We start from the raw sequence: 10,494 nt of genomic DNA, 5'->3' as shown, positions 1-10,494 counted from the left end.
AGATCATCAAAAAGGGAGGCACTCAAGCTTGACTATACGATTGGTAGGAAAGATTTTAGACTTGAGCATATGCCTTCTTCCTCTATGGATAGGGCGACGTGACACGCAATGGATCGGTTAGAAAGGAGAATAAATTGATCACATGTCCCCTTCTCAACAACCTTTCCCGCATAAGTAGATAGAGTCGATTTCCTATCCTTGGTCAACCTAAGGCTTTTCTTCTCTCTATATTTAGTTACCGACCCGAGCCTATGCGAATAGAGCCTACACTGGCTCTAGGCCAAAGCAATGAAAAGGCGAACGGTCTATATGGTAATATAATATTTGAAGGTCCATGAGAGAAAGCCTAGCCCTATCTTAACCTTATGATCCTAGTTGGCTCGAGTCAGGCGGAGGCAGGCTACTTCTTAGCAATCTCCAGATACCAGCTGCCATTGAAACAAAAGGAAAGAACTTGCATGTGACTGATATATTGTAGACCATATCTAACTGTCTAACTATAATAAACCATGAACACGTATCAACACAGACACCATCTTCGTAGCACTATATGAATCAGTCCAGTCTGAAGTGCTAAAACCATATTATTTCTTTGGTAAAGGAGTAACTATACTGAACCCGCCATGCGCAGCTCTCTTGTCATACTGCCACGGCCTCTCCACCACGTCACACATCTCTTCACCTTTATAGAATATCCCAATAGAGAACGGCACCAGAACTTGCTTAGTAACTTGAATCTCTCCTTGTTGATTCAGCCTCGTATGGATGAGGGTGTTTTGTTGTCTTCAAGTTTAGTTGCTCCACCAATGTGTTGGAAGCTACTTTAGTACAACTCTCTCCATTTAGAATGTCACCACACACCTTTCCGCCAGCGGTACATCTAGTATCGAACATGTTACCACGCTGATCATCATCCACCTCAAGCAATTCTCCCTCATCAGCATAAACTACATTCTCTTCTTTCAAACACTCATTTTCCTCATCTTCTATTACTGCTTCAACTTCACCCGTCACTCGTGTCGTGTAGTGTAGCAAGACTAACTGAAGATATATAGAGTATTAATTCATTTAGATATGATTAGATATTATTCCATTGAGCAAATATTCCGTGATTGTATGTTAATGGATTGCGATATTCTCGGGATCACAATAATCCGAAGATATCAGCGTCCCCGATGTTGTATATATGTACAGTAGATGAATGAAAATATTTGAGAGTTTTTCCCTTCATTTTCATTATGGACTCCTAGGTTCTGAATCCACCTACAAGCCGTGAGGATCAAAGACTGAGAGAGAGATGGCGGGTGAGAACAAAAACGCGAGTCCAGACGTAAGTTCTCCCTACTTTCTTCATGCATCCGACAACCCAGGACAAGTTTATGTCAGTGAGTTGCTTAACGAGACGAACTACTCGGAATGGGTCAACGATATGACCAATGCGCTGCTGGCCAAAAATCAGATTGGGTTCGTAGATGGAACCATGCAACAGCCGAAAGCCGACTCTGCTGATCTTTCACATTGGATCAGATGTGATGCTATGGTGAAAGGGTGGCTCAAGAGTGGTATGGATAAGGAGATAAGGAAAAGCATCCGATATGCTAAGACGGCAAGGGAAATATGGATGGACCTTAGTGATCGTTTTGGACAAGGAAGTGCGCCGCGGGCATATGAGATCCGGCGAGACATCGCATACCTACGGCAGAACAAACAACCCGTAGCAGTCTACTATACCAAGCTCAAGGCGTTTTGGGATGAGGCACGACAAATAACTCCTCCCCCAAGATGCGCTTGCGGTAAGTGCACATGCGGAATTGAAAAGCAGATCGAAGAAAGCAGGGCTATGTAGATGAGGGGATCAGCTCTATGATTTTCCTTATTTGATAGGGGCTAGATGAAGAATTCGGCACAGTGAAAACTCACATACTGAGTACGAAGCCCTTGATGAGTCTGGGGGCGGCCTATCATCTCGTCTCAGAGGATGAGAAAGAGAGACATATATCCATTATGCAGAGAGCCAATCCAGAAGCTTTATTTGATAGGGGCGTTTCAGGCTTTATTTGATAGGGGGCGAGCGCTTATTAGTCTAGGGCGAGAGGGTTCGATGATCGGAAAGACAGAAGAAAAGAAAAACCTCGATGTGGGCATTGCAGTAAGCTGGGCCACACTGAGGACAAGTGCTATGAATTGATTGGGTATCCTGCAGATTGGAAGAAGCCCAATAGAGATAAAAGAGACAGAAATGGATCGTGGGGTGATAAGCGAAGCGGGCCGAGAGCAGCGTATGTGAACACAAGCGAGAGCCCAATACCTGGACTCACAGCCATACAATATGAACGCCTAATGCAGACACTGAACGGTGAGGCCGAAGGCAAGAGAGATTCTCAAACAACTGGACAATCGAAGCAAGCAGTTGCAAATATGGCAGGTAAGTGCACAACTAACTTTGCTTTGATAAAGTGATAGATTCGGGTGCGAATGAACATATAGTTTGTGAAGATAAGCCCATGCTCAATGAAAAATGGAGTAACCATCTGCCTGTACAAATACCAAATGGCCCCTATAACTAAACTACTTTCCTGTTTGTTAAAGCCTCAGGAGATTTAGAACTACGGAATGGGTTCTTGCTCAAAGATGTTTTGAAAATACCAGATTGGAAGTGTAATTTGCTGTCAGTGGGCAGACTCACTCATGATGATGATTTTGCTGTGGTTTTTGTTAAGGACTTGTGCATAATTTTGGACCTTCGTACGAACAGAGTGCCCTATCAGATAAAGGATGGGGAAGTACTATGATGGTCTTTACATCCTGGAGTCGAGACAAGGTGGAGGAATGGCGTTGATGGTGAAGAAACCCGAGGAGTTGAAGCTATGGCATTGGAGACTTGGGCACGCCTCAGAGGAGAAAATGAAGTTAGTCAATTGTTGTTATGATAAAATGGAGTTTTGTGATTCTTGTAATAAGGCAAAGCACACTAGATTGCCCTTTGGAGACAGTTCAATAAAAAGCAGTTTTTGTTTTGATTTAATTCATTGCGATGTTTGGGGTCCGTATAGAATACCTTCAATAACAGGTCTTCAAGCCTCACTATATATAGTTTCTGACTTTAGCAGAGTAACTTGGGTATATATGATGAAACACAAGTCCGAAGTCAGTAAATTATTGATATCCTTTTTGAATATGTCAGAGACTCCATTTAATGGGAAGGTTAAGCAAATAAGAACAGATAATGGGACGGAGTTCAAGTCACTTGAGTTATTAAAGTTTTATGAAGACAAAGGGATGGATAATGATGCAAACATCTTGCGCCTACACACCGCAACAAAACGGTGTGGTTGAGCGAAAGCACAGGTACATAGTTGAGATGACACGCACGTTGAGAATACATGCGAACTTGCCAAAGGAGTTTTGGAGTGAGTTTTGGCGGCTGTACACATTATTAACAGGCTACCAACAAAGGCCACTGGGAACAAGGTGCCATTCGAGATTTTGACAGGGAAGAAGGCTCGGTATGGGCATCTCAGAACCATTGGGTGTCTAGCTTATGCACATGATTTGACCAACTCAGATAAGTTCGAGGTAAGGGGGAGAAGATCTTCATTGGCTATCCAATCGGGTTATCGAGTATTTGATATGGAGAGGAAGAAGATATGTGTATCAAGGGACGTTACCTTCTTTGAGGAAGAATTTCCCGCTTGGATCGAATGGAAGGCGAGAACTTGGGTCTTCAGTGGAGTTGGGATGAAGATAGTAGTGGGTCCGACGTCATAGGGCCAACTGGAAGAGATGGGCCTGTTGAGCAAAGTGGGCCGGATGGTGGAAACGACGAGGAAGAAATAAGGGAGAATGAGCCCAATAATGCGAGAGGAGGTAGTAGGCCGAAATGAGGGACAGAGAAGTCAACGTACAAGGGGCAAAGCATCTCAACGATTATGAGAACTTCCATCTTCGCTCTTACACGATGAGAACAGAGAGAGTGCGAGTTGCAGCACTGCACACCCCTATTAACTCAGGGGCCAACTATGTTTCAAACCACACACAGATTTTCCTCAGCTCATAAAGCCTTCATGGCTGCAATAGACCGTATACAGGAACCACGGAACTTCAAAGAAGCAGCTCAACACGAGCATTGGAGGGAAGCCCTATCAGATAAGGGGAAAAGAAGTAGAGGCACTAGAACAAAATGGGACATGGACCTTGGAGGAGCTCCCACCAGGTCGGAATGTCATAGACTCGAAATGGGTTTTTAAGGTCAAATACAAGCCTACAGGGGATCTAGACAAGTTCAAAGCGCGGTTGGTTGCGAGGGGCAGGAAGAAGGAGTGGATTATCATGAGACTTTCTCACCAGTTGCGAAATTGGTGACTGTGAGGACGTTGTTGGCTGTAGCAGTGAAACGAAACTGGTTTGTACACCAAGTGAATAATGCATTTTTGCATGGTGAGACTTGGATGAAGAAATTTACATAAAGATTCCGGAGGGATTTGCCAAGGAAGGTGATAGCAGAGTGTGCAGACTTAAAAAGTCACTGTATGGCTTAAAGCAAGCCTCTCGAAATTGGTACCAGAAGTTCGGCACTGAAAGGCATTGGCTTTGTCCAATCGAGGGCAGACCACTCGATGATGATTTTCAATCATGATTCAATGTTCATCCTTGCTCTTATCTATGTGGACGACGTGATTCTTGCTGGGACTCACATCGATAAGATCAACGAAATAAAGCGGTACCTGGACAAGGAGTTTACCATCAAGGATCTGGGACCGTTGAAGTATTTTCTTGGTGTTGAAGTGGCAAGGTCATCACGAGGGATGGTGTTGAGTCAGAGAAAGTACACCCTCGATTTGTTAAGGGAGGTAGGAATGGAGGGGTGTCGGCCATGTGAATTTCCCATGGAGCTGTAGGCTGGTAATTCCTAAGAAAGGTGGGGACAAGGAGAAAGATGAAGATGAAGGAAGCGAGGCCTTAGACTAATAGGGGAAGAAGACGCCAAAGATATCGAAGACAATAAGGATGCTGATGGTAGTAGGTACAGACAACTCATAGGGAAGTTGATGTATCTGACAGTGACCAGACCAGACATTGTATATGCTGTCAACACGTTGAGTCAGTTTTCTTCGGCGCCCAAACAAATGCATATGAATGCTGTCGAGAGAATTCTAAGTTAAAGGCTACACCTGGACAAGGTATATTGCTCAGGAGTGATGGGCCTTTAGAGCTGGAAGCTTATTGTGACTGGGGAAGATGTCCCATAAATAGGCCTTCCTCGGGTATATAGTGAAGCTTGGAGGCTCGCCCATTTCTTGGCCCACGAAGAAAGAGAGTGTGGTGTCGAGGTCTTCGGCTGAGTCTGAGTACCGGGCCATGGCTAATACAGTGAGTGAGCTGATATGGCTTAGATGGCTACTGAGAGAGCTTGGTGCGAAACAACAGAAAGCAACTGTGCTGTACTGTGACAAACAAGCGGCCTTGCATATCACCAGAAATCCAGTCTTCCATGAACGAACGAGTGGAGATGGATTGTTATTTTGTGCGTGAGCGAGTGGACTCAAAGGAAGTCATGCCAACAAAGATATGGACAAAGGAGCAACTTGCAGACATTTTCACCAAACAAGACCAGTTCGAGTATCTACGAAGCAAGTTGTATATATGTACAGTAGATGAATGAAAATATTTGAGAGTTTTTCCCACAAATTACAAACAAGTGGTCGTGAACGAACGAGCAACTATTATATTATAAGCAATACCTTTTTTATTTTATTATTATTTCTTGGCCGCATGGAACATAGATTAGCATGTAGTCATTACTACAAGTGATCTTCCATCCAGGAAAAGGAGAAGAAGTGCCATATACGGTCTTCGCGATATTATATAATATGTTTCTTTCTATTCCTCGTGAGGCACTGATTTCTCCGAAACAAGAGATCAAAGTGATTTTCCTCCTTTTTCCCAATAAGTCGACGGCATTACACCATTGGGATACTTCGGATAAACTAGAGTACATATAGGATACACCGGTGCTAAAACCTTTTCTCAAGATATCTTCCAAACTGTTGGGGTCCTTGCTCCGGATGTAGTTCCCCCGGTTTGAAACCAGTTGGTTCCGTAGTTTTAGAATTCTGCTGATCCCAAGTACTCCATCTCCATCATTGCATATGGGAATATAGAAAGTAAAGAGGAAAAGGCATGACCAGAAGAATTGTGTGAAATAAGTGAATTTATCCAGTTGAGGCATGATTGATTCATAAAAAAAAACGTATCCTCCATACAGACTGAACTCCGAAAAGCCTGTAGGATGTAGGACTAGTGTGTTTTTTGACTATACTATATATGGTGGTTTGTTGTTGACAAAAAAAGACATGGGAAAAAGATAGCTTTCTGCCCAAGTCGTCTACCTCTCAAAAAGCAAGCAAGCCTGATTTTTTCCACTCTACCAACTCGTTTTCACCCGGGGGGGGCCTTATCAAATACAAAAGGAAAACTAAAATAAGATACATCATGGATTCTCGTTTGGGTTAAGGATCCCCCTTTCCCAATCGGAAACCGATACGGTCAAGTAGTGTGCGACTGGGAGCCTATTTGCATTTAATCCCAAGAATAGCTCCCGGTTGTCCTCCATTTGGGCGAGTACTTGGTTGATGAAAATGCGCTTCTCCGGCGAAGCTTGGTATAAACGCAAATCCTCGATTATTCGGTGCAAAACATCTCTTCGAAGATTAATACGTTGGCAACCACGAAGAACAGAAGAAATGCGTCGGATCAAAAAATCTACATCAGGGGCATCAGGCCCCATAACCACCCCCCCTATGGGGATGTTTATGGGAGCGGGAGCCCCCCCAGCCCCTTCGGGAGCCATCATGTTTAGAATGGAGGAACTAAAAGCAGAAAGGAGACTGGACAACAATAGGCCTAGGAAGGGCCAGCCAAGGCTGGTAAATATGGAGCGTATCGCCCTTCCCAGTAGCATGGATTGGCATTTGACTAAAATAGGAAGAAATTCCAGTTCAAGAAGAAGACAGCTACCATAGGATAGGGCGAGTAAGAGAAGAACCAAGAAGAGAACGATCGAGATTCTGACCAACTTTTTTTTCAGTGATTTTAGCACGAATAGGACTTTTTCCATTTTGTTGTCCATAGCAACAATAATATGTATATATATTCGGAGTACCCTAAATTCTTCAGAGTCTCAAGTTTCATGTGGTTGGGGGTCTTTTTGACCAAAAAAGACATGGGAAAAGGAAAGATGCACAAACGAAAGGAGGTACGAAGAAGGAATGAGCCCACCTACGAACTATGACAAATGTTCTCATTGACCTTCACGGAACACTTTAGAAATCTCTCTTTCTCTACGCAATTCAATTGCTTGCTTGAGATCCATCATCAATCCAATCAGTTCAGTTCAGATCAGTGTATGCACGATCAGGTTGGACTTAATTGACTGAAAGTCCTAGCAATCAAACTCCATAGAAAAGGCGTAAGGTAACTCTCAGAGTTTCATCTTCTGCGGATGCTTTAGCTGCTTCAGCTGATCCTTCAGCGTCTGTTTCTGACTTCTTTGGGATTTTGAAATGAAATGAATTCATTTCCTCTTGGCTATTATTCCTTCCTGTCTCTCTTCTAGTGATCTAAGGAGGGATTTTTTTCATAGAGCTGGATGTAGCTACTTTAGGTTTCTATCAAGCTAGGCCAGCTAAGAATTGATGGTAGCTTTGTTCCTCTTACGAGCGTCTTCAAACCTAAAGCTTGACTTTAGTAACTTCATACCTCTCCATAACGGTCGAGTAACTACACGCTCCTCATACACTAATATATGAGTGGCTTAACGCTCGACTGACCTCGTACCTGCCCCTTACAGGGAGTACTTACTCGACTCTATTCAATCTAAAGACCAGCTTCACGAAAGTCAAAAGCCAAGCTAAGCTCGTGAAAGCATTCACTCTTCTTAACCTTCGCACATCACGTTGTACCTCGGGGACGGGGGCCGTAAGAAGGGGTTTAAACTACTTATTTCGATCACTGGGGGCTTCCTTACCCTTAATTAAGGGTGGGATATCGATCTTAATAAACAAACGAGAGAAAGTGCTCATACCTATTGAAGCAAAAACAGAGGAAGACGATAACGCATCGATGAAGAGAACGAATCGATCTAACCCATTTTGTGCGGGTCTCACTATTGACCGGGGCATTGTTCCTCCTGATGACATAACTCCGATTCATTCAGTCGTAATGCTCTAATGCCTTCTGTAGAGACAGTAGCTGCCTCGGCTACCAGCTGAGCAATATAATCGAAATTTCCCACTAGAACTCTTTTATCTCGTAAGCGGAGCTTTACCTTCTGACCCTACTACCCCCGCTGTTCAGCAGAAGGGGAGAAGGTAATATTCTCAAGCCATTTGAGTCGAGCCGTTGACTCCGAATCTACAGTTGCAGCCCTGGCAGCTCGCTTGAATGAAAGAAATAGAAAATCCGGTATAAACTCACTACTATCCGCATCCAGGGCATCGTAAGTAATGGAATAATAGGATATCTAATCAATCTATTGCGAAAAGCTAGCCGAAGAAAATCGTGGTGCTTACAATCCAATCTATCCTTCTATCTAATGTGTAAGGGCCCCTCTCCCAGCCTGTCTCTTCCACTTGATAAGAAACTTAGGGATAAAAGAGATATAAATTCTCGGAGGAAGAACCACCTCGCATGGACAGACAACCCCCCGGTTACATCATTTCTTGATCCGCTTGTCCACCAGCTTATTTAGTGATAGGCGTTTCGGGATTTAATAATCCTTTTTTTTTCCAGAATCGATGTCTTGCATGACCGAGAGGATGCCTCTTCCTGGAATTCCCTGGTAGAGAACTCCAGTTCTATGCCTGTAAGTGGAAGGGGACAAACCCACCCATTCTCGTGACAGAGTGAGCGATTAACCAAATCCCATTGACTCAGACTTTGTTATTTATTGTTTCTTGCTTGCGTATAGAGTGGTTATTTACTTGCTTAGTGGGAAAACTACAAGAGAGTAGGCGTGCCGGCATCCAAAATGTATATCATGTTAGAACGAATTAGGCAAAGCAAACCTTAGCTGCACAAAAAAAAGTCAGCAGTCGCTCTCCTCTCCCTCTCACTATCGATCGAGGAGGTACCTTCCGGTTGAGCTAGTGAACTTCCTTACTTTATTCGATAGGGGCGAGCAAGCAAGCCCCCATCCGAAAGATGCCTTCTGGTCCTTCGAACGAGACCACTTGTTATGAAATACCAGGGCGAGTCTCTTTTATTGGATTTGAATCGATAGCTCTCACCGTATGAAAGCGATAGCGGCCCAATCTCCCGGTCTAAATCTTACCGATCTCGACGGAGAAGCTAAGAAGCTATACAAAAAGCTTGCCCCAGAGGCTTCCCGGGATACAAGAAGCATAGTCTGAAGATTCCAATGCACGGAAATGGGCTCTGAACGAATCTAGCTATCTGGAGCCCTCTTATTTCAGGAGAAGATGGAGCCGCTAGCCCTACTTTATACAGCCGGGCGGGGTCCCCTCCAGCCGAACTAGCTGTGCACTACCTTCAGAATGTGCCATTTTGTCTCACTCTCTTCTTCAGGGGCGGAAGTCCCGAAAAAAGAAAGATAGATGTTTGCAGAGGTTTTTCCATTAGAGTGATGAGCCAGGTTTGCCTATCTATTCGCTATCCATTATTCGTTTAGCGCAAGAGGTCTAGAAAGTGGGTTTAGGAATCCCTACACTACGATATTCTGTTAATGAAGAAACAGTAGTTGTATTTATTTAAGATTCTATTTATAGCAATTCTACTCGGTAAACTCTATTTAGATTTAGTCTATCGAAGAAAAAAGAAGAAAGCGGCTCAACCTCGCGGGTAAGAAGCAAAGCGGAGGACAGCGCTAAGTGAGTAAACTGCCCAGCCCCTGCAGAAAGGGGGAGTTCATCCAACTAAAACGGCAGTGGCTAACAAGCGAGCAAGTAAAACTACCTCTTTCACTCACACAAGATATAACCAAAATATATGAACCTGCGGGAAAGTGCCCGACTAGCACAAGGGCGAAAGCAGCTAACGCATGAAAAACACATTCAAGTCAAGAGGGACCGGTGTCTCGTAGGTGAACACCCTTGGTGCGGGGCTCGCCTCTCTCCTAATCAAAACAAGGATCTCTATTCCGCGCAGAGGAAGAAGTTCAATGAATGGAGATGAAGAGAAGAGAAATCTACCTAGCGTATCCGGTCGATATTACAGAGAATGCTATAAACCTTAAAAGAGAGATGCCAAAGCTAAGGTAGTTTACTTGCTTAGTGTGAAACGCTAAGGATGGGCGACTAACTTAACTGAAAGTGAAAGAAGTAGTGGGAGTAAGAAAGGGTTTAGTGAATGAAATTTCCTTCAAACCTGTCAGTGTGAAATCAAGCTTCATAGTCAAAGTCAAACGGTGAAACGAAATCTCTTTCATACAAATCTTATCTTATGCTTGCCCGAGGGGAGCTGATATACCTGGACCAC

At 43.9% G+C, this 10,494-nt stretch overlaps 1 protein-coding gene across 1 annotated transcript; it reads right to left on the bottom strand.

Annotated features, from left to right (window-relative positions):
* Window positions 1-1,593: 1,593 nt before the first annotated feature.
* On the bottom strand, window positions 1,594-6,608 carry LOC129294846 (putative ATP synthase protein YMF19). The gene has a single exon (XM_054933337.1). The coding sequence runs from the start codon at window positions 6,227-6,229 to the stop codon at window positions 5,747-5,749; it is 483 nt and encodes a 160-aa protein (XP_054789312.1). The 5' UTR covers window positions 6,230-6,608; the 3' UTR covers window positions 1,594-5,746.
* Window positions 6,609-10,494: the final 3,886 nt, after the last annotated feature.

Source organism: Prosopis cineraria, unplaced genomic scaffold, assembly GCF_029017545.1.
Source record: "Prosopis cineraria cultivar Desert tree isolate PC_DT_omini unplaced genomic scaffold, ASM2901754v1 PC16, whole genome shotgun sequence".
Lineage (NCBI taxonomy): Eukaryota > Viridiplantae > Streptophyta > Magnoliopsida > Fabales > Fabaceae > Prosopis > Prosopis cineraria.
This window is presented reverse-complemented; position numbering and strand designations above follow the sequence as displayed.

Coding starts and splice junctions, on each gene's coding strand:
- LOC129294846 (XM_054933337.1), bottom strand. CDS start 6,229: ATGCCTCAACTGGATAAATTCACTTATTTCACACAATTCTTCTGGTCA.